The 23519-nt window shown below is 59.5% G+C and overlaps 1 protein-coding gene across 3 annotated transcripts in view; it reads right to left on the bottom strand.

The window, feature by feature from the left end:
* Positions 1 to 23519, bottom strand: part of MPRIP (myosin phosphatase Rho interacting protein) — a 126060-nt gene that overhangs the window by 3461 nt on the left and 99080 nt on the right. Inside the window, exons 13-23 of one of the 3 annotated variants that reach the window (XM_060080434.1) lie at positions 20002 to 20111; positions 17080 to 17638; positions 15396 to 15512; positions 9080 to 12808; positions 6177 to 6324; positions 5395 to 5512; positions 4111 to 4270; positions 3123 to 3242; positions 2437 to 2523; positions 1773 to 1935; positions 650 to 735 (exon numbers count right to left, since the gene is read on the bottom strand). In XM_060080434.1, coding sequence (XP_059936417.1) covers positions 650 to 735; positions 1773 to 1935; positions 2437 to 2523; positions 3123 to 3242; positions 4111 to 4270; positions 5395 to 5512; positions 6177 to 6324; positions 9080 to 12808; positions 15396 to 15512; positions 17080 to 17638; positions 20002 to 20111 — 5397 coding nt within the window. Of the gene's footprint in view, positions 1 to 103; positions 165 to 649; positions 736 to 1772; positions 1936 to 2436; positions 2524 to 3122; positions 3243 to 4110; positions 4271 to 5394; positions 5513 to 6176; positions 6325 to 9079; positions 12809 to 15395; positions 15513 to 17079; positions 17639 to 20001; positions 20112 to 23519 lie in introns of all 3 variants that reach the window. The other 2 variants (XM_060080433.1, XM_060080435.1) reach the window with 2 other exon arrangements.

Below are 23519 nucleotides of genomic sequence, written 5' to 3'. Positions count from 1 at the left end.
GGAAAACAAGGAGCTCGCTATGGAGGTGTGAGCAGTGTGCATGCAGGTAGCACCCCCTCGAGGGCGGCGGGCAGGTGGGTGGTGGTGAGAGTGGTTTACCTACACGACAAGGGCCCGGGAAGCGGGTCGTTTCAGTTATCCCATGAGACCTGCTCAATTACGGACTGTCGGGGGAAAGAGCAGAAAACAAAAGACACACACACAATAAATCTGAAATGCAACATGCTGGTCACCCCCACCCTCCAACCCACCTTCCCAGAGAGGGGCACGCGGGGGCGGAGGGCACACGCTGAGGGCTGGCAGGTACACGCTGGGGGGGAAGGGGCGCGGGCAGCTTTGTCTCTCGAAGGCAGCCGGCGTCAGCATGAACTAGGGACGTGCACGGAGCAGTCCAGGTGGGGCAGGACTGACCCAGCAGGGCGCCAGTCTGAGGGGATTCACCCGAGCCCTGCTTGCTGTGGGCCTGGCCCTCCGCTGTCACTGGCAGGAGATGGTCCCACTGCTGGGCGAGGGACACACTCAGTGCGAAGCCCCTGCAACTGGCCCAGCAGGCTAAGCACGTGGGGCCAGTGAGTTCTGGGACCCTGGGGACCCTCTGCTGCAGCCCTAGGTGGGCTCTACATACACAGGGGCTGGACCCCAGACTCACCTTGGACCTGATGCTTCTGAGCTGTCTGCTGACACAGGATCTGTCTTTCTTCAGGAAGTCAGGGTTGCTTTTAGACTTCATTATATCTGAGAAGACAAGCAGACCCAGTGCCTATTTTGTAAACCCCCTGGGAACAGACTTGGGTTTGAAGGCTTCCAAGGCTTATCATCCTCACCCACACGTGAGACGTTTCCTTCAACAACCCACAAGAATCCCAAACAAAGAACTGTAAAACACGAGACCCTTGGAACAGCTCCGGGCGCTGGGAGACCTGGAGGAGGCACGCAAGGCCCCGGGGCAGGCTCCTCCGGTGTGCCGGCTGCAGCACCCGCTGCCCCTGGGCTGCTGGGCACACCTGCCGCCCTCCTCCTCCTGAGAGCCCCGGGCTGCTCAGGGTTTTTAACTTTCCACACTTATAGCGCTCTCCCTCACTTGCTGAGAGCTGTGCAGTGACCTCACGGTTCAGCCCCCCACCGTGGAGGCAGAGCCAGCTCTGTGCTCCTGTGCGTTCAGAAGGGTCACAGGCTGCACGTGCTCACTCCTAACCCTAAATCTGCTGGCCGCCAGACTCCTCCTCGGAAGCAGCCAGTGTCACCAACCCATTCCTGGTCTGATTTGAGCTTCGTTGCACATGGCCTGCCTGCCTTCAGGAAGACCTGTAACGTGCCCGCCCAGCAGCGATGCAAACTGGTGAGGAGGGATCCTTGCCCGCCGAGAGGAAGCGGGTAGTGAGCTAGGGCATCTTCGGTAGGCAGCATCCCCCCATCCCCTCCTCCCATAGCTTTTTGCAGATTTTATGGTAAAACCCCAGGATCAAGAACCAGCGAGAGCTGCTTACAGAAGGAGTGAATTTTTCAGGAAAAAGGGAAACACAGCCGGCTGTCACTGTAAACACACACCCCGAGGTATGACTGTCCCTCAGGGCAATGAGCACAGCATCAGAGGAGAAGGGCTTCCCAACCAGGAAGGCTCGAGAGCCGGGCGCCTGCCACCTGCCAGCTGTTCCCTACCAGGAAGTGAGTCTGACACAGAAAAGGACTCCTCTGCTTGAATCAAGCGCCAGCAGCTCCACGACTAAATCACGGTGAGTTACTGAGTCAGAATCCAGAGCTGGAGGACTCACCGTATCCAGACACGGGGGTGTTTTCCGGTGACTTTTCACCCAGTGCTTCGGTCGCGGCTTTCAGCTGCTCCTTCAGCCTGCTGATGTCACAGTCGGCTTTCGCCCTCACGATGCTGAGCTCTGTGTAGATGTCCTTGTACTTGTCACTAGCGTACTTCTTGTCCTTGGGGATAGAAGGGCAAAGAGCAGTTACAGCCAGGCTGGGTGGCCCGTCCTCCTGGGGCCAGAGCGCTTCGGGGGTGACTAGGGACGGGCCGGCAGCAGAGAAGGCAGGTCAACCCCCGCCTTCCAGAGGCAGAAACTGGACACAGAGTGAAACAGGCATGGCAGGGCCCCGGGCTATAGCCAGGCTGGCGCCGCCTTGAGCCCCAAGGACCTCCGTGTGGCTTCAGGCTGGAAAACCCCCGTGTCTTGGATCCCCTAAGTGACTTGGCCTCCAGGAGCGCCCGCAGCAGACAACAGTGTGCTTGGGTCTCGGGTCCCTGCCCCAGCATGTGGCGGGCACGGGGACGGCCCCTTGTTCCTGCCGCGCCCGCCTGCAGACTGCCATTCTTCTCGGGGAAGTGAAATCTACTTCAGAGCTGCTACATGTGACTCTGGACACGGGTGGCCCCGCCCCACCCGGAGCCCATCCCCCAGGTCCACAGGTGGGGACGTGCGTTACCCGCAGCGCTGTCTGTAGCTCATCCTTGAGGGAGCTGATCTCCTGTTTCAGGTACTGAATTTCTGATTCCTTGACCCGCAATAAGACCTAGAAAGAGAGAGAAATTGGAGACTCACATTCAGGAGCAGAGGGCCTGCCAGGGCCTCGAAAGCGAAGGCTGAGCCACACGGAGGACTCGCCTCCACACGCCGGTGGGCAGGCGGCTTTCTCCCTGTCCTTGTCAGGAGGAAATGGCCGTGACCCCTCCTGACCCGAGAGCCTCGTCCTCAGCCCGGGAGCTCCTGGCACAGAGCCCAGGAAGGGGTCCTGCAGAGAGCTCAGGTCAGCCGCTCCCATCATTTAGGAAGAGATGCTTTCATGAAATTTTAATTGAATGGGGAAAAATCTAAGTGTTTTCATAAAAGAACACGTTATACATAAGAAGCAATCATTCTGACTTAAAATGAATCTTCTAGTTGGTCAGTGTTTGTGACGTGGTAGAACAGAGGGGCGGAGGGCAGGTGAGTGAGGATGGGTTAAAGGTCCCTGCGGCCTCGTGAGGGGTCCCACGCTGCCTGGCAGCTAATTCTTCTCTTTTGCATCCTGGCATGACTCAGGTCTTTCCAGGTTCTCCCCCTCTTGCTGTCCATAAGCTAGGGGCTTGTATGGTGTGAGCTGGTAAAAAGGGACCTGGCTCTGAGCCGTACCTCTAACTCATAGGCATCCTTGCCTTGCGTGAGAGGTGAACCAGCAGCCTCACCACCGGCGTCCCCGGTCAGCAGCGTCCGTAGCCGTGAGATTTCAGCAGCCAGGCGGTTGTTCAGCTCCTGGGGGACAGCAACACAGCCAAACAGGGTGCTCTACAGAGCCGTTTGGCCATGGACACAGGGCGCGGCCAGGGTAGCATGCAGCACGGGAGGCCTGCAGTGGTGCCTGTGCACGGTGGCATATCAGAGTCAGTGTGGACACCCTTGCCAAAGCCATTTACATGGCCTAACGCGTTTGTGGAACTGCAGCTGCAGGATCCATGCTCCTCAGCCCCTTTCTGTCACTGTGACTAGTGTTAATCAGTTCCAGGGTTTGTGCCCCTGAGTTTCTGCAGGATCAGGACCTCCTGCCACCCTCACCACTCGCTTTCTGTACCTTCTTTCCAGCTAGCAGATGGTCGTCTCAGGCCACCGCAGTGACCAGCAGGACCAGTCCTGCTGGAGTATCCCCCCCCATATGGGCAGCTGTGGGCCCACAGAGGCCTCGAGCCTGGGCCAGGCCAATGGGGCTGTCTCTTCAGTGCCGGGGGAGGACGAGGGGTCTTGTACCCACAGAGAAGCTTTTTTCAAACTAGACCTACCTTGAGGTGTTCCATTAGCCAGGATTTTAAATGTACCCCAGTTTTCTAAGGAGCAGGCACATTTTAAGAGAATAATCTGACAGAATCAAATGTGAGCAGTGTATGGTCTTGACTGGGAGGTGTTTAAACACAGTCCCAGCCGTGGGGACGGGAGACCTGGACCCGTGCTGCCCAGCAACAACGGAGGAAGAACAGAACAGACATCTCGGAGCCTCCAGACCCCAAGGCCAGCAGCCGGCTGTGGAGCAGGAGGGCTCAGCTCCAGCAGCTGCAGGGAGCTCCTGTCCACACCCCAGTGACCTCAGACGTCAGGAGATGCCTGCACATGGGGCCTCAGTGCGGCGCACCTGGTTGTGGGCGTTGAGCTCCTGGTTCTCGCGCTGGCACTGCCGCAGGGCCTGCCGCTCGGCCTCCAGCGCCTGGGCCAGGTGGGCGTTCTCCAGGCACTTCTGCGAGTACTGCTCGGAGAGGACCTCCAGCTCGCGCTGCACAGACTGTAGCTCCTCCCTGGGGAGAGGGCACTGCTCACTCCTCTGCCCTCGCCCCGGGGCCCAGGCCTCTAAGAAGCTCAGAGTCCCCTTCGCGAAGCCTCAAGGACGCCGAGACCCACACAGCGAAGTGACCACGAGCAGAGCCCTGTCTGTACCTTGTGGTCTCGAGTGGCCATGCAGCTCGGCGGCTCCGTCCCTGTGCTCTTACCAGCAGTTGAACAGCCCCCACGGGCGTAACTCCTCTCCCAGGGTCAGGAGAGGCCTCACCCACGCACCCCAAAACACGCTGTGTCAGAGAGAGATCAGACCTGGGACCGTTTCTAGCACTGTGCCAACTCGATCCACGTTCAGAAAACCAAAGCCTCGTGACGTCGTTCTCGGCCACCCTGGACTTGAGAAGGGCTGGTACTGTGGAACTGACACCCCCTCCAGCTGAGGTGAGCTGCTCCCGGCCTCCTGCCTACCCACCTGCGCCCTGACTGCACTTCACGGGAGCCTGGGAGAGGGGAGAAACCCTGACTCTGTGCGTTGTGGAGCCCCATGAAGGCTGGCTCTGCATGGCCCCCGCAGCAGCCAGTCGAGGGGCTCCGAGTGGTGTGAGTTCCACTGAGGGCAAAACTAAAGAGTGGCCGTACTGGTGAATGCTCCCCATTCCCTTGCCTCTGCAAGGAGAAATGGCGCACGCACTTCTTAAAATGTAGGGGTCGGGGCCACTTCTGCCATGCATAGCCACAGAGCATCTGTGTCATGCACTACACCGCGTCCCCTCCCCACGAACTCCTGAAGCAGCAGCAGCTGATGGACAGAAGGAATCTGGGGTAGCCTCTGAGGTCGGCCCTGAAGATCCGACAGTATTGATAAAATCTCCTCTGCCCCATCTTATTCTTTACGTTTTAGTAACTGGTTCCTGTTTGACTCAGTAACAGGAGCCCACTTGGGCCACGAGAGCAGTGGCTTGCTGACCCCAGGACGGTGCTGGGCCCCTCAGGAAGGAGGCTCTGAGCAGCCTCAGTGCCCACAGGCCTCCACCTGCACCATCCTGAGGACCCGAGCCTCTGCGGCTCTTACGGGGAAGGTGCTGCCCTGCCCCCAAAGGACCTCCCTCCGGCCCGGCCGCAAGGGCCACCTCCACTGACTCACAGGTACTGCCGCTGCAGGGCATCGATGTCCGCGTTGACGCTGCTGATCTGGGACCGCTGGCTCTTCTCCAGCTCCCGCTCCATCTCCTCGCGGTGGGCATTCTTCATGGCTTCGATGGCTGTGGACAGGACGTGGCCCTCAGCACCCACGGGCTTGGGAGGTGAGACCGACAGGAAGGTGGGACGTCCCCCCACTGCTAACACCAGCCCACTGGCAGTTGGGCCGGGAGGATTCCCGGGAACTCCCCCACGAAAGGGATGCAGGTGTGTTTTTTTCTTGATGTTAACAGAAAACCAAACTGATTCAATAAATGTCAGTGTTAAATCCAAGTATGAGTTTGTAGAACAAGCAGGCTTTCAGGCTGGGCCTGTTTTCTTAGTGCCAAAATCAAAAGCACCACAGGATAGTTACATGAACGGAGGGGACACAGGCCAACGGCCCAGAGCTCAGTCCGGATGCTCTGGGCTCTGACGGACCGAGGGCCATGGGCAGAGGTGTCCACTGCCAGAGAAGTGCCAGCAGACGGGCCGATGAGACCAGGGCAGCCCCTCATGAGCACCAGGTGTGCCGGCGGCCACGGAAAGCAGGAGTGCTGGCGCGGGGCTCCGAGCTCTCAAAGGGCTCCTCAAACCAGCCTTTCCCCCAAGAGAATTGTCAAAGAATTCTCGTGCGTAACGAGGCTTCAATCTCAGCCAAAAGGCGGCGAGGCCAGTCGCTGCTCAGAGCTGTGCGTTCAGCTCAGGGAGACCCCGCTGCCCGTCCCCGGGGTTAGCGGCTCCCACCTGAGATGGTGGCCGCGGTCTCCTCAGCTAGGAGGCGGTCTTTCTCCTCCCGCAGTTTCTCCAGTTCCCGCTGGTGCTGCCTCTGCAGGTCTTCGATCTTCTTCTGGTGTGTTTCTTCCATGGCTGCAAACCCTCGCTCGCACGTGGCCTGCAAGGTGCACAAGAGGCTTTACTGACTTTTCTTCTATTTACTGAACAGACCTCAGCCCTGCCCTCCAGGCTCCTGGCACAGAGGAGGTGCTCTCTCTCGAGTTGAGCCCCGTGCCAGCTGTCTGGAGACTCACTCTGCTCCTGCGTGCTTTATGCTCCCAGAGCATTTAGAAAAGGGTGCCGGATTTCTGTGGTTGTTGTGCATCCCATTTCTCTGTAGAGTTGGTATCGCGGGCAGGAAAAGGCCACGGTGGAATTTAAAATAGCCAATCCTGGACCTTTATGGACCGACAGGAGTGGGGAGGACAGAGTGAACGGGCAGAGGCTGGCCGCGCCTGGTCTGAGTTTCACAGCCAGACGCGTTCAGCACCGCCACACACTGGGCATCAAGCACAGTCATGAACAGTCATGTCTTTGTCAGCTGCACGGAGCCAAGGCCATCCTATGAGTGACGGGTAGCGGATAGCCCAGTGCACGGAGCCAGGGGGCCCAGCCCTGCTGGCCGCCCTCACCGGGTCACTGAACCTCTCAGGTGTCCACTGAGGAAGTTAGGCTAGGGTGTACGACTTTTCCTTTGGAAGGAGTACAAAGAGGGGGCACTAATTAACGAGTGCCTCTGCTAACTGTACCGAGACCCACGACGGAAGAGCTGCTCTCCAAACCTGTCCGTGCCTCGCTGCAGCCTGGCTTGGTGTTTGACCTAGACATAGGTGTGGGGAAGGACACAGGCATGACCTAAGAAGGGCTCAGACCACCCCACACCCCCTCACTGTGTAGTAACCCAGGCCTGGCTTATCAGTTGGTCTCGTCGATGGGGTGGGTATGATGGGTGGTCTGTGTAGCTGTTCTGTGCGTGGAGGCACATTTCTTGTCTAAATCCCTTGCAAGATCTGTTTCAAAGTAGGGATCGCGCCTTTCACTGATCCTTAAAAACTGGAAGAATGTGGCCATGTTAATTCCAAATCCAGGTATGGGTGGGATCCCCCTCCCAATCCTGTACTTGCACGTGGATCAAGAAAGGGTACCAAAAAATCCAGCCTCCGTGTGCGGACACCTCTCTCAGCCCCCATGGTGACTGAGAGGCCCTTCTGAGACTCTCCAGTCAGTATTTTTCAAACTCACGGTCAAAGTCTGGACTTCCCTGCGACAGATTTGCTTCACTGGGGAAGTGGTCTTAAGTGCTGTTCGCCACTCACTGGGCGTTTCTTCTCGCAGGGGCTTCACCTGGAAGCTGCTGTCTCCTCTCACTGCCCTCACACCCCGGGACACTGGAGGGTCCTAGTGCTGCCCTCTCGCACGCTGTGGTTCAACGTGGACTCTTGGGTAACACAGCTGCGAGGCCTTAGTTTGATTTGAGGGCTTTAGAATAAAGATAAGGATCAAAATTCTTCCTACAGAAACACTAAGGTGTCTTTAAAGACTGGCTGCTTCCTTGGAGAGTATATGTGTTTAAAAAACAATCTAATTTTTAAGCCAGTAATCCCTGGGATCAATCAAAGTTCCTCGGCAACCACTGTGCAGTCGTGAGAAAAAGCACCAGCCTTCAGCTATCAGAAGAGGGGCCCTCAGGCCAAGACCACAGTCTTCCTGACCTGGGCAAAAATCTGCACAAGTAACAGCTGTCAGCCGGGCCCCAAGAGAGCGGTTTGGTTGTAATTTCTGCGTGTCTCACAGGGCCCAACAAGAATAGGCACAGGACAGAGGACGCCGCCCACAGCAGGCAGCATCCAAGCCCAGTCTGCATCACCGCTGGGGCAGAGCCTGCCCCAGTGTCAGCCCAGGGCTTTCCTCCCTCCCGGGTTCGTGCCGATGGGCATGAGAGCCAGTCTGGGCCTTGTCTAAGTTTCCTGCTGCGCAGATGCGCTGGGTGTTGTAGGAAGCGGCCGGGAAGTTACTTTCAACGCAGCACTGGTATGCACTGGCTGCACAGGGACTGTGTGGCACTTTCCAGCAGCCCTTGAAGCTTCCTTGGGATCCAGAATGGCCTTCAAAAGGTTTGGACTGACTTGGGAAAAAAGCAGTGGAAATGGCCTGGCAGGCACTAACGGCCCGCCTGCTTGTCGCAGCAGTGCCGGGCCGCCCTCAGTACTGGACGCAGTGCGGCTCACAGCTGGAGGACGGGGCTGGGGACGGAGGGCACAGGAGGAGCCTGGCGTCTACTGGATGCAGCTCAAGGGGTGGCAACAAGCCCGAGAGGACGAGGCCCAGAGCCCAGGCTGCCCTGACGGCTCCACACAGCCCAACCAACGCCCCAGGGCCCGAAACGTCACCTTGATGGGCCAGGGCCTGGGAATCCCGTCTACCAAGGTGGGTGTGAAATGGGGTGGGGGTGTGGTGGGAAGGTCACTTCTCAAAACCCCTGGAGCAAATAAGGCTGTGCTCCCTGTAAGAGCAGCCGTTCCCACGCAGGGTTCCCACCAGACGTCTGTCCCCACAGAACTGGGGTGGGGAGTGGCCCTCAACACCCCACTGCAAACGTTCTAGCCTTTGCGAAGCCCAACTCTGCTCTCCTGGGACAGCAGGAAGGAGAGGACCCTCCCCAGATCCAGGTCTGCACAGCCTGGAGGTGGGGGCAGTGGGGAGCTTCCCCACCACCCTGCCTCGCCAGACCCTGCTGGGACACCACTGCAGCCAGTGGGAGGGCAAGCAGGGAACAGCCCATCAGCTCCTTCTGCTGTCCGGTGACTTGGAGCCAAGAACTGTGTCCCAGCTCCGCCTGCACTGGACGCCCCCCGACCGCTCTGCTTCGAAACCTTGAGGCTCTCAAAGTCCCTCTGGCGCTCTTCCCGCAGTAAGGCCGCGCCACCCGCCAGGTCCTTGTGCTCCAGCGCTTCCCGCAGGACGTCCACTTGGGCCTCCAACTCCTGGATGCGCCCCTTCAGCCCCGTCACGGAGTCGGCCTCCCCCTCAGCTGGCCGGCTGGAGGACGGGGGTCCGCGGGCTGGTGGGGTGGCAGGGGGCCGCCCCTGGTAGTGGTGCAGGGTCTCCTGCAGGCACCGCAGCATCTGAGAGTAGTGTTCCTGCAGGGCCCGCAGCTCCTCCTCATGGATGGCCTGCAGCTCCCTGATCTTGAGCTGGAACTTGTCCTCCAGGGTCTGCACCTGGTCCGCAGGTGGCCTCTCCAGGTCATGCCTGTCCCCGGCCAAGGCATCCAGCTGGCTCAGGACCCTGCCGCGCGCAGCCTGTGGCGCACCCTCCGCCCGGCTCGGCCGCTCCCCTGTGTAGCCAACCTTCCACTCCTCAAACCACCCTCGTGGGGCAGCCAGGCTCTCGCTGCGCTCACTCTGCCCCTCTTCCAGACGCCTCTGCTGCTGGCCCAGCTGGGCGACCTTGGTCTTGAGCTCCGCGTTCTCCCGCTCAACGATGGCGATCAGCTCCAGGTACTCGCTCTTCTGCTTGCGGAGAAGCCCCTCGTACTCCTCCCTCAGGGCCCCCACGGCGTGCTCGTGCTCCTGACAGGAGGCCCCCCCGCCCGACCAGGACTCCCTGTAGCCCCGGAGCTCCTTTTCATACTCCAGCCGGATCCTGCAGGCTGTGTAACACACCTGAGCCTGAATAATCGCATCTTGAACTAATAAGGAAGAGTACTGGCCGAGGCCTCCTAGACAAGCGCTACGGGAGAGATGCCGGGATGCCTGGAGAAGCTTCTGACAGTCTCGCACCGCCTCCACAGAGAGAAGTGAGGTTAAAGTGGCGGAGATCTCTCCCAAAAGACTGGCCTTATCTTTAAGCTGCAGGGCGAGCTCTTCCTGAATAGCAACCAAGGCCCCAGAGCTCTGGCTGGACAAGGGACAGAGAGCCTGCGAGCCAGCTGGGTCCTGATGACTCGGTGCTTCTTCCGGCGGGCTCCCAGTCCAGGACACCTGGACACCATCTCCGGCACCTGCTGGAAGCTGGAGGGTTTCCGAGACCTGCAGCATCACTCTCTCGAAGTCGGGTGTCTGGTAGGCCCCTAGGATCTCCCCCAGCATGCGCTTGTGCTGCTGCAGGGCTGCCTGTGTCCCCTGGAGGGTCTCCTGGATGCTCTGCAGCCTGCGGTGGAGGGACCCCCTCACCGAATGCACGGCAAGGCTGAGCTCCGCCCTGACCCACGTGGCGTCAGCCAGGGCAGGGGCCGGGGCTGGCGGGGCACTCGGCTGCCCACCTCCAGAGGCACTGGCTGCCTCTCCGCCCAGCGTCTCCAGGTGCCGGCTCAGGGACTCGACCTGGCTCCAGAATTCTCCATCCACCAGCACCTTCTTGGCCCAGGCATCCACTGGGGCCCCAGGACAGGCCACAGCACTTTCAGACTCCAGCGGCCACTTTCCGGACTGAGAGATCTCTAGGAGCACGTGCGAGATGTCTGAGGTTGTGTTTTTCAATGAGTCTGCTATCTGGTCTATCAGCGTGGCTTCCAGAGCTATCTGATCAGAAAGGAGCTGGAGCTGCTCCTGGTCGCTCAGCTCCGGCAGGTGTGGTGGCTGCCGTGAGGTCCCTTTCTCTTCCTCCAAGAAACCCGCCTCCCCTGTGGGGGCCGGCTGGTGACACAGGGCCTGGATGGCGCCGACCAGCAAGCTCTCCACGCTGGCCAGGAGCCCCGCCCCTGCGTCACCCGGCAGAGACCGCAGCTGTTCTCGGCAGCTTTCCAGGCAAGCCAGGGCCTGGCTGTTTTTCACCTGGAAGTCACCGAGCTCCTCGACGTGGTTCTCAACCACCTCCGCCCTCGCCTGTCTCTCCTGCTCCAGCTGGGAGGCCAGCGCGGCGACCTGGAGCAGGCTGGCACGGAGCTGCTCGCGCAGCCGCGCCTCGGTGCCAGCCCACTGCTGGTGCAGAGCAAGCAGGGCCTCCTGGCTCTGGCCCTGCTGGCTCTCCAGCTTCACCGTCACATCTTTGAGCTTCTCCTCGGTGACGTAGAGCTTGGTCTCCAGGGAGTGGATGATGGACAGGTAGGTGTCCGAGTCGCTGGTCGCTGGGAGTGAGCTGGGGGTGGCCTCCGACGACATGCTTTCCTCCGAGGGCGAGCGGTCCTGACTGGTGTCAGAGGACGTGCTGCTGGTCCAGGTCCTCTCAGACCCGTCAGGGTGGGTGTACTTTTGGCACTGGATTGTGGAGAACCGGATTCTTTGCCTCTTAAGGCCGGGTGCTCCCTGGTCGGGTTTTGAGGTGCTCTGCAGGTGCCCCTCCCTGTCGGACACTTCCGATCTTGGGGGCACTGGGCTCTTTTCTCTCCTGGGGCTGCTGTCCCTGTGCTCCTCCCCCAGGGCAGCCCGGAGCGGTGGGCCCGAACGTGCGACGCCGTCCTCCTCCTCGGCTTCTTCCAAGGAGCTCCGTGGCTCCTCGGCGTCCTCTGAGGACTCCTGGGCAAACTGCCTTTCGGTCTCTTCCTTTGCCTGGAGCTTCACTTCTGTTTCCTCTAAGCTGCTCCCCAAAGCAGTCATCTTAACCAGCACATCCTGGAGATCTTGCTCTTTCCGTGCCAGTGCCTTCTCGTGCGTGTCCTGGATGCGCCTCAGCTCCTCCTCCTTCTCCCGGAGCCGCGTGTGCGCACCCTGGAGCTGGCTGGCCACCCTCCTGTAGGAGTGCTCCAGGCTTTGATAGTCAGCCTCCCTCCCCTGCAGCTTCTCCTGAAGCGCAGCCACGTCCTCGTCGGACAAGGCGACGCGGCCCATCAGCTCTTGGAAGCGCTGCCGGATCAGGTCCCGCTCGTCTCGGAGGCTCTGGACGTGCTCGGCCAGCTTCTGGATGCTGGCCTCCTTCATCTCCAGCTGCTCCTCCAGCCGGTGCACCACCTCGCTGCCCTCAGACTTGGCGCTCAGCTTCTCCTTCTGCAGGACCTCCATCTGCTGCTCGTGGTCCTGGAGCCGGTCCTCGAAGGCGCTGGCCCTGTCCTCTGCCTCCTTCAGGCTCTGCAGAAGCTCTCGCTTCTCCCGCTCACAGCTCCCCAGCAGCAGCTCGTAGTTCCTCTGCAGCTTCTCCTCCATCAGCCTCTGGGCCCGCTCGCTGGCGCTGAGCTGCTGGCTGAGGTCGGCGATGCGCTCCTGCAGCCTCTGCACCTCCTTCTGCCGGTCCCGCTGCAGCGCCTGCTGCCTCTCCAGGTCCCGCAGCTCCTGTGTCCTCCCCAGCAGCAGGGCCTCCGCGCTCTGGAGCTTCCGCTCACTGGCACGCAGCTGGGCGCTGAGTGCGGCTTCGCTGTGCTGCCGCTCCTCCAGCTGCTCACGGACCTTGTCCTTCTCCAGCTTCAGCTCGCCCTGCAGCTTGGCCAGCGCCTGCTCCTTGATGGTGAGCTCAGCGGCGGCGTTGCCGAGCCGCGCCTGGAGGCTCCGGACCTCGGCCTCGTGGTGCCGGATCGCGTCCTTGGCCTCCCCGTAGCTGCGCTTCAGGGCCTGGATCTGCCGCGTGATGAGCTCCTGGCGCTGGCACTGGGCCTCCAGCTCGCCGTGCAGATCCTGGTTGACTCTGTGGAGCCTCTGCCAGGCGCCGGACGGGGAGGCGGCCACTTCAGTCTTAAAAAAACCGATGGAATACGGGTTAGTAACCCTCGGCCTCCCAGTCCTGAGTGTCACACCTCTGGCCAGGGTCAACCACAGGAAGGCTCCGTGGTTTATCCTCTGCATAATTTTGTTTTCATTTAAAAAAAAAGAAAAGCAACTAACAAATCGTCTCATTTTTTTTTTTTTTTGGTAAGTAGCTGCTTCCAGGTAAACAGAAAACATGGACATTAACATCAAAACAGCTCTAACCGAATAGCTTCTAGGAGAAATAAACCAAACAAAACTGAATAATGGAGCACACTGAGAAGCAAAACGAAGACTGAGGGACAAGAGACTCCAGCAAGAGGGACGGGCAGGAGCAGAGCAAAGCACCCGTTTGTTTGTTTTGCAAAACAAAAGGCGCACAGCTCTAGACCACAAACCCCACCAAAGCGCAGGACCGGTGACGAGGCCACTTCCTTCTGGGACAGGGGAGAAGGAAGGGAGGCACCGCTGGCGGATATCAGCGAGGTGACATCCGAAACATTTTCCTGGGGGAGGTGGAGCCCGTCCTCTACAGTAACAGGAAGAACTAATCTCTACCTGCAAGAAGACAAAACGAAGGGGAAAACGCAAACCGTGGAGTAAAATATGAGTTAACAAAACAGACAAACCTGTGTGGCATTCAAAATAAGAAAGTGAAGCATGCAGAAAATAAAACACAATTCAAACAAAACTCCCCAAACTAAAAGGCATGCAGAATAGACAGAACTAATTAACGCAGGAAAAAAAAAACAAGAACGTGAAAGGAGTGAAAGGAGTGAGAACAGCTCAGCCTAAGAACTGGCCTGCCTGTGGCTCCCTCCAGGTGTGCTGGTGGGGAAGCCACAGATGTGACACTCAGTTACGGCAAGTTAGACACTCCGCGTCCACACCCTGCCAGCTCCTCCCGGCCATCAGCACAGAGCCCACCCCCAGCTGCTGATCCTTCTCACCCCTAACCCCAAAGCCCCTTGCTCATTCAGACTTTTGATTATAAGAATTTTCAAAGCACATAGGGAGGTTAAAAGTAAACTGTCCTTTGACCTGGCGGGGAGGCGTTAACGTGTCAGCTGACGGACAGGCTTCAGTGCGAGTTCATGCAATCGTCCAGGTCAGACACGGGACAGGGTAGTAATGTTCAAACTCTGCTGCCAGGATCTTTACCACCTGGTGTGAAATGAGTGTGTGTAGGATGGCGGCCCAACCAGGGTTTAAAAAGATGCTTCCCAAACCTGCGGGGTCTGCAGAGATGACTCAGAAAGCCCCAGAGTGAGACATGCAGGAAAGAGGGGTGCCCCCCATCACCAGGTTCTGGTACCTCAGAGTCTGAACTGGGCATGGTGACAACTATGGTTGAAGGGCTAAGGAGGAAGGTCCAGGGGACACGGGGTGCCCAGGGCCATGGCCAAAGCTGGGGGGGAAAGGAAGGCAGAAGAAACGTGCCACGAAAAGGACATGGAGAGAGGCAGGAGGGCAGACTCCGCCCAGAAGATCCACTCGGACCAAGGAAGCCAGTGTGCTGCCGTCTGGAAATGCTGATGCAAAAACTTATCACAGAGATTCTGGGTCCTTGAGAGTCGGAAGAGCCCTCAGGGACGAAGTCTAGGTCTACACAGGCAAGGAGGCTGATGCTGCAGGGGAGGGGGCACCGCGGGTTCTGGTCAGTACCGGACCCTGACTTGAATGCTGTGCCTTCAGCCTTGGCCAAGAGCTCGAGTTCTCCGTCCCATCGCCCTGTCTTGCTTTCCCCCCGGCACCCATCTGTCAATCACCTCTCCCCACTGCACAATGGCTGAGGGGGCAGGAGAGTGTTGTTTTATACCCCAGAACTACAGCAGGGCCTGAAACGCTGCAGAAGAGTTGGCTCACACCGGCCTGCTCCATCCAGGTGACCTCCTGCCTGGCAGGATGCCTGTGGCATGCCCACTGCTGCCTGGGGGGGTGGTGGCACTCTGGCACAGAGGCCTCTGCAGGAAGACGCTAGGTTTGGACTCTCAACTCAGGACTCAGGCTGCTGCCCTCCCTCCCCTCCACACCACTGGGCAAGTTGGCTCAGGGCTGGGCAGCCATGTTTCCACCTCAAACTTCAGCCTAGGCAGAAAGAAATGGGGCCACTAGGCTAGTGGTAACAGTCCCAGGCTGCCCTGTAGGTGTGGTACAGACACGGTCAGGGGCAGGGAACCAGTTCTAGCTCTGCCATGGGCTTGGCCATAAGGAGGCATGTGGCTGTTACTCAGGTTCTTAAATTTGTAAAATGGGACTAATGCTGCCATTGTGAAAAAAGTTAGAAACAACATGCAAACATGTGATATTGATAATAAATATATATTGGACTCTTTGGGAGCCAAAGACTACTATTGAAAACATCTAAAAAACCCTTCGACGTAAAGGGCTCAGGCAGATCCTCCAGCTTGTTGCACGAGGAGGAGACCCAGGCAGCCCACTACCCAGGGAGCCCGCTCCAGTGGCACAGGAGTCCAGAGGCCTGGCGCTCGGTTTTGCACGTTCTAGCCTGCCTGGGTCCTGCACACTGAAGCCCGAGGGTGCCTGGAGGGCCGTGGCGGCCCCTCAGCCCTACCTGCAGCACATAGCCCTCCCGGGCGCTCTGCTCCCGGCCCAGAGCCACCCTCAGCTGGTCCTGCAGCAGCCGGTTCTGCTCTAGAAGGTCTGAGGCCTCCTTCTGGCTCTGCTCCAACTGTTGGCAAAAAGACACACGTTTTTAAGCAAAATGGCAGTAACAGGAGCAACAGCACAGCACAGTCGCTCGGTGGTGTGCCCGATTCCAGCTGGGCTGGAGCTCAGTGGTGCCTCCGAGAGCCTTGCAGGCGGCCACACCTGGGTGGATGTGCTTGTCGGGTCTTCACCCAAGGTTCCAGCTCAAGCTGTGAATCGACCTGGGCACCCACATAAGCTCCACACCTGCTTGAGGATCCACCAGGTGTACACCCTACCAGGAAATGAGGACTTCGTGCCCCTGTCAGAGGGAAGACTGCCCACTGGGTCCTTTGGGTATCCTCAGCGTGGCCAAGCACGCCCGTGCTGCCCCAGGGCAGGCCTCACGCCAGGCTCTACCTTGGCTTCTGGAGAAACCCTGTTTGACCAGTTGGATACAATGGATTTCATATAAAATTCTGTTTGTGAGAAGGGGTCCTCAAGAATTGAGCTGCTTCACACTCTTGCTGTCAATGGCTGTGAATCCAGCCGTCACCCATCTGCCCCTTTCCGGAACGTTACCTACGTGCCCTCAGCTGCTGGGCTGTGGCAAGCAGGGAGCTGGGTGTGCAGCAGACTGTGCTGACCGGCATGCGGACCTTGGTTTTCAGACCTTGCTGTCTGAAACAAACTTGGTCCAGTGTGTGGCCTGTTGACTTGCAGGCCCGTTTTCACTGTTTAGAGCAACGTGAGTTTGAACTGTTACTTTTCCACATCTTGCCTCTATTACGGTATTAACGGGCGTAGAAAATGGAAAAAAATCCAAGTGTTGATGCTAGTGATATGTCAGCCTCGTGAATCTAACAAAATAAGAAGAGGATGAGAAGTGAAGGCAGGCCAAAGTGGCCAATCTGTGATTTAGTTAGCCACTGAAGTCAAGTGCATACATGAATCGCATCTTTGAGGACTCCTGAAAGGCAGGTGTAACTCCACCTCCTTGCCCGTGGCACCTCTGTTCAGACCCACAAATCTACGGCCCAGCTTTTGCAGATTTGACTTCTGGGTGCTTCCTCATGAAGGGAAATGTCACGTTACAAGTGCAGGGACCGCTCACCCACCTCTGCATCTGGAGGAGGCTCATGCCAGGCTCACCAGCAGGCCCGTCCTGCCCCCCAGTACCTAGAATCAGCCCCGCCTCCTGCTGCCTGCCCTGCACCCGTCAGGTCTCACTGAGGGTCGCAGGGCTGCCTAGTCCAGATGGAAAGCTAACTCTGTTCACGTGCCTCTTCTGCCCCAAGCCTCTAGTGCGTGGCAGAAGCAGGGCAGATGGGGCCCCACCTGGCCTGGAGCCCACCTGCCTCATCTCTCGCACCTCTGGCTCTCAGTGTCAGCGCCGCTCCTCTGGTCTCCAGAAGGGCCCGGTGCCCTCCCTGCCACCCCCCACCCCAGCATGCCTCAGGCCTGCACTGCACTCGGCGGGGAGGGGGGAGGGGGGGCTGTTGCGTGTCTGTCTGCCTGAGGGCCTGCAAGCCCCTGGGGCGGGTTAGGCACAGCGGGTGCGGGGAAGGTGGCTGCACGGAGCTGCCCCGCCTGTGCCGCCCGGCCATTACCTCCTTCTCCAGCACAGAGGTCAGCTCGGGAGTGGACAGTCGGTCGCTTCCATCCTCAGAGGAGGACAAGTGCAGGGGGGCGATGGGCACTTGCTTCTCCTCCCGGAGAGGGGTGGTCTCCACCTGATGCCACCGTTGCTCTATCTCCACGTGTACGTTCTGGGTCCTGAGGTCGGCGGTCGCGGGTGGCCCTGGGCCCCGGTCGACCTCCATGCGCAGGGCCGGGTCGTCGATGCTAGGCCCGTCGGCCGCGTCCACTGCCCCAAAGCGCTTGCGCCGTTCCTCCCGCCGCCGTGCACGCTCCCTCTCTAGCTCGCCGGGCTCCGCCTCGGGCCGTGGGGTGGCAGGCCCCGGGGCGCCGGCTCTCTCCTGGGCCAGGGCCTGCTGGATGGGGCGGAACTCGGCCCAGTCGAAGGTCTTGGAGCGGCCCTCCCGCCTGCGCTCACGGGCCCGGCTCCGCTTCTGCTCAGGGTCTGGCTCTCCGGGCTCCCCGTCCTGCTTCTCCCGCAGCCTCGTCTCCGAGGGGGAGCTGCTCCGGTCTTTGCCCTGCGGCAGCGAGCTGAGGCGGGGGAGACAGCTGGTCAGGTGGGGCTCCTGGCGACAGGGCCCAGCTCCCTGCCGTCACCACATGCCTTTTTCTACGCGGCTATGGCTCCCACAAGGAATGGGGAGACTCTGCCTTCACCCACTGACACGTCTGTGGAGGGAACCCCAAGTGGCACCGAGTGGTGACGGCAGAAAAGGAGCCGCAGACAACGGCCCAGAGGTTTCCCGCAGGATGATACTGGGGGGGGCCGCAAGCCCCATCAGGCTGCGCCGCGCACAGCCACACGCGCACAAGGCCACGTGGGAGGTAGATCCCACGGCACGCGGGCACTGGGCCGGCGGTGACGGAACAAGCGAGACCAACAACCGCTTCCCTCGCTTCCCTCGAAAGGCTCATGGGTTTTAATAAGCAGGTAAGTAACACGGTCAGGTCTGTGTTTTAAAAAAAAACCACTCTGGGTGGCTGGCGTGACAGACGGATCAGAGTGATGGCCCTGGGACCACCTGTGGGCCAGTGAGCTCGATGGCCCAGGTGGCGCCCACGAGCCGGCACCAGACAGGGGCTCACTGAATAGGACTTGAGAGGATTTGGCGGCCCACCCAGGGCAGAGGTGAGCAGGAAGCAGGACACTCGAGGGCACCTCCGCCTGCCCAGCAGCTGGATGCGCCTCCCCACACCTGCCCCACAGCGGAGGTCCCCGGGCAGGGTGCTGTAGGGCACTGGTCGTGGCCATCCAAGGCAGAGGTCTCCGGGCTCCAAGGACAAGAGCCTGCGACCCTGGCCTGAGCCAAGTGGCCTCTGGTTCCGCCCAAGCCCTCAGAACAGGGTGGGAAACCCCCCAGCACAGTGAGGGCTGGACCTTGGGGGCTCCAGGGAACACCTGTGTTTAAATGGTGGCCAAAGAGAAGGGAGCCTGCAGAAGAGGCATCCTCCCTGTCCCGGGTGGCGGCCCTGGGAGCTTCCAAGTCAAGACCACACGCTTGCACACAGTTTCTCCAGAACGGACCTTTTCAACAACGCCACTGAACTGAGAGCTGGCCCAGGCCTCGGACTGCACAAGCCATTAGGATGACACAACAAGCTGGAGCCGCCACTATCCCCGGGAGAGGAAGCCCGTGCGACTCCCCACCAGACTTGGGGGGGCCGTGGCGTGCAGCTCAAACCCACACTCCTGATATCTGTAACCGTTTCCAATAACTTTCCCGGGACGTGGCCTTGTTGCACTAAAAAAATCCATCTTTTCCTCAAAGTATAAAAGCCCACACGAACAAACTGGGTGAGGCAAGCACCTCGGCTGTGAGGCAGCTGACCCTGGAGTACACTGCTCGTCAGGAGGACGCTGTCCCCATGGGCTGCGGCCCCAACACGGAGGGGAGGCGCCTCTCCCAAGCCATGTGTTGCCTGAGCGCGTCCTTCCTGCCCTTTCTGAGGCCAGAGCCACACACCTGCGACATCCCAAGGCTGACGAACCCCAGCCGGGCCCCAACCCACTGCACGCAGCCTCCTCGAAGTGCCCGATAAGAGCTTTGGTCTCTGCTCCTGGTCTTAGAGACTCAGGAACAACCAAGTATTCTGTTCGTGCAATAAATGAAGGAATGAACAATCGAACAGACAACACAGGACGGAAGGACTAGAGAGAAGAGTCCTCCATTTAGGGTCCCTTCCTCCCTCCTTGTTCAAAGAGGTGCAGGTCACTAGGAAGGAGGCCAGGACTTGACCAAGGTGTGAGGCCTCCCTAGGCCAAGGAGTGCTCCGTGGGCACCAGGGTCGCCCCCTGGAGCGCAGCCTCCAACACAAGAGAGTCACTCAAGAAGCATTTAAACGACCGGACTGAAAACCGCAAGCAAGAGGCTCTCAGAACTGGCGAAGGCGCCAAAGCCATGAGGGTCAGGGCTGCAGAGTTCTCGACGTCACAGCACCAGCCATACACAGGGAGCTTCTCTGCTTTTTGTAAAATGAAAACTTCAGGTTTCTAACCATCAGGGCAGGAGGAGGAAGGCGTGGGGTGAATCATGAGGTTTATGAAGCATGGATGTTGACAGGGGAACAGTTTCCCAACTTTGGCCTCCAGCACCAAGAGTTGCAAAGAGAGCTTTGTCACAGCTGCACAGAAATCCAACAGATTCAGGAGTGAGGCAGAAGGATCAAGAAAAGGCAACGCTAAGGTGGCCTGTGAATACGGCATCCGGAGCCGCCCTCACCCAGCCATGGCTCAGTGCCCGGGCCCTGGGGAGCTTCTCCCGCCGGCCAGGCCTGAGGGGAAAGGGTAACCTGAGGCAGAAAACCAAGGAGGCCAAGTGGAGAGTGAGTGGGCAGCGGACTGAAGGATGGGGGGAAGGCTGTGCTGGGCCCCCTCGGGCACCCTACTGGCTCACCTTGTCACGTCTGGGGCAGAGATCGGGTGGACGTGCTTCATGATGGTCTGGATCCAGTTCCGCCGGATGCCAGACGTCATAGCAGAGAGAGTGAAGGCGCCCTCCTTTGTCTACACAGAAGACGAGGAGTTAGCAGTGACCGGCACCTCCCCACCCCTGAAGAAGGCCCCGCAGGGAGGCTGGCGGCCAGGTGGCCATCCCAGGAGTGCGCTATGTGCCCCACTCGGGATGAACAGAGCTGGAGGGCAAAGGAGAGAGCAAAGCCGCGAACACTGTCATGGCAGTGGCTAACCTGGGCGTCCCCTCCCCATGGGACCCAGCAGGCCTTTACTTTTACTGACACTCCCTGCTCTTTAAGGAGCTCACAGACTGGAAGGAAGGAGAACATGCGTGTGGGGAGCAGCGGGAAGGGGCCAGGGCGTGGCAGGGCTAGGGAGGGTGGGCAGGTGGACGGGGAAGGGGTGCATGACCCAGCTGGAGGGAGTGGGCCTGGAGCGTGCAACCACACACAACAGGCTCACAGGGTGACCAGGGACAGGAGTGGCAGGCACGAGGCTCAGTGGTGGCTGGGCCCCAATGGGGGCCATGTCTGTTGGGCTGAGGAGGGGCAGGGAGACCTGCTGGGTGGCTGGGCTGGTCGTTCAGGTGATGAGAGGGGCTTCGGAGAGGTGGAGGAGGTGGCATGCACAGAGCAGCACTGACAGGCTTGGGGGAGCACCTCAAGGACAATCCCTGGACCCCCCCTACACTTGGGTGAGTTGGTGGGATGCCAATCAAGATGAAGGACATCACAGGACGGGGCGGCATGGGCAGCAGGTGACGAGTGGCCTGGAGACACAGTCCCTGTGGCCCTGAGCGGCCCACGTGGCTCCAGCGGAGCTGAGGAGGGGTGGGGATGCGGGTGGTAGCTGCACAGAGTCCACTCCCCTGCCTCTGAGCTCATGGGCTCCTGTCTTACATAAGTGAGGGGATCAGAACTCTTCAAGCTGCTCAGGCTACTCATAAACGGACCCATGAGACGTCAGCAGAACAGCTGATGGGAAGACACCGTTAGCAAGACGGGTTTGGGACAGGAGCTGGCATGGCCAGGGGCCAAAACCAAGAGAGCCTCAGGGCACTGCAGAGCACAGCACAGCACAGGGTGACCTCGGCCCACCCCAGACCCCGCCTGACACCCCATCTAGACGACAGCCCACCACCCACGTCTCCACTCCTCTCTCCCTCCGGTTCCCCCCAACTGCAGGCCGACGGGGGGCGTGGCCTCCAGGCTCCCTGAAGTGCTGGCCCCACTGCCGCCTCCTGCTCCCGGTGTGCTGTTTATGGAGTGTGACCTCGGCCACCTTCTCCCACAACCTCAGTTCTCAGCTGCCACGAGCTCTCTCCCGGCCCCAGACCCACACACTGCTGCTTGTCTACTGGTCTCAGAGGGCCCATCTCGGCCTCAAACGCACCACGGGCCAGGACGCTGCAGGCTCCGCCAACTCCCGCACACGGCTCGCCGCGCTCTGGGTCTCCAGCCCTTCACCCTGCCCCTCCCTCTCCCGGGCGCCCCGCACTTGCCAGACACCTGGCCTCCCGCCCCTGGGGCCCCACCAGATGCGTCTCACAGACGCTCAGCTGCCTCCACGTTCCGGTGCTTTCCACAACTCAGGGCAAGGCTGACTCTCAACTCAGCACTCCCCCATGCCACCCCGCCAGCTTTTGCACTCAGCCCCCTGGTAGATGCCACCAGGTCTGGTGGCCAGGCCAGGGACAGCTTTGTCCCTTGAGATCCTAAAGCTCCCTAGTGACCCAGGCCGAGTCCCTCCAGGAAGCCGGACTCCCGTGCTGGGCGCCATCTCTCCCAACTTAGAACTCCCAGTCCACGGGGCTCATGAGAAAGCCCCAGAACTCATAAGCTCACTGCCCCCCACCCAGGGTAAAGTGACGAGGGGTCAGGCTGGTAGACGACAGGGAGCACAGGTGACTCAGAAACGCCCCATCTGTGACCAGGAGAGTCCCAGGTCACGGTCTCACTGCACAGAAGGTGACCCTAGAACATGATGATGTAACCTGCTCAGTGATGGGAATGGACTCATACCCCCAGGATGCCCTGCCCAGAGAAGCCTGCCCTTCAAGATGGGGAGGTGAGGGGCTTCCCTGGTGGCACAGTGGTTAGGAATCCACCTGCCAATGCAGGGGACACGGGTTCAAGCCCTGGTCCGGGAAGATCCCACATGCCACGGAGCAACTAAGCCCGTGCACCACAACTACTGAGGCTGCACTCTAGAGCCCGTGCGCCTAGAGCCCATGCTCTGCAACAAGAAAAGCCACTGCCATGAGAAGCCCGCTTGCCGCAACTAGAGAAGTCCGCATGCAGCAACGCAACCAAAAATAAATTTAAAAAAAAAAGATGGGGAGGTGGGGGGGTGCTCAGTGTGCAGCCCACAACGCCAGAACTTGGCACCGTCCCCAAATCTGTCTGCAGAGAGGAGGCTAGAAGTCTAGCTCACTGAGCATATCTTTTCCTCCTAAAGGGACGAGGGGCAGAAGGGCATCATGGTGGGATGGCATGGGCCATCAGATTGGTGCCACCTTCAGCTATGACTTGGTGCCCCCCCCCAGATGCCCTGCAGCCTGGTGGACTGGGGGCTGGATTTTTCCTTTCGATGAATTCATTGGCTTCAGATCTGAACTCACCCCTCTGAGTTTGGTTAATATTAGTCATTGCCACATGCTACATCTAGGCTGAATCCAAGTTTCTGGGCCCAAATGTCAGAAGGCGACGCTGCAGGAGTCCCAGCCGGGGAGCCCCAGTGTGGCAGCTGTCAGGCCACTTGGTTCCTGTCTCACGCCTAAGGCTCTTGGGGGGCAAGAATTAGCTTTCCCCAAAGAGAGGTCTGGCCTTTGCCCTGTGCCCTTGTGATGCACAGTGGGGCTGGCCAGACCAGAAAGACCAGCCATGGAGTGAAGGGCTGGGGCTCTGGCCATGTGACAACAGCCAGGCTCTGGGGGAGAGGGGGCTGGCACCTGCATTTGACCATGTGGACAACAGTTCAGCTGATCAGTTATGAAGCCTCTGTAAAAACTCTGGACACAGAGGCTTGGGCCTGGCACCAGACCTGAAGCTTGGGTGAGCCTCCCATGTTGGAAGCTCTGTGTGTCATCATGACACGTCAGCGCCAGGAGGGAAACACATCCCCAGGGCACGAGAGCTCCGTTCAGGGCCCTCCTGTTCAGTCCAGTTTGCCACGTGCTGCTTCCTTGGGCTGGTACCAATCTGTATCCCGGCTAAAATAAATCTACAATCCTAAGTACGGTGTTTTCTTGTGTTCTGTGAGTCCTTCTGGCAAATTATCAAATGTGAGGGTGGTCTGGGGCACCCTCAGACTTACAGGTGGCATCAGACTGAGGGCAGACACGGTGGCCGGGGGCCGGTGCCCTCACCACGAGCCCGGCTACCTCTGAGCAGCCCTTGAACCCTGAGCTTTGATGACATGGCCAGTGAGGACTGTTTCATCTGTCCAATCAGATTATTT

The sequence above is a fragment of the Mesoplodon densirostris genome, chromosome 18, assembly GCF_025265405.1.
Source record: "Mesoplodon densirostris isolate mMesDen1 chromosome 18, mMesDen1 primary haplotype, whole genome shotgun sequence".
NCBI classification, from domain to species: domain Eukaryota; kingdom Metazoa; phylum Chordata; class Mammalia; order Artiodactyla; family Ziphiidae; genus Mesoplodon; species Mesoplodon densirostris.
This window is presented reverse-complemented; position numbering and strand designations above follow the sequence as displayed.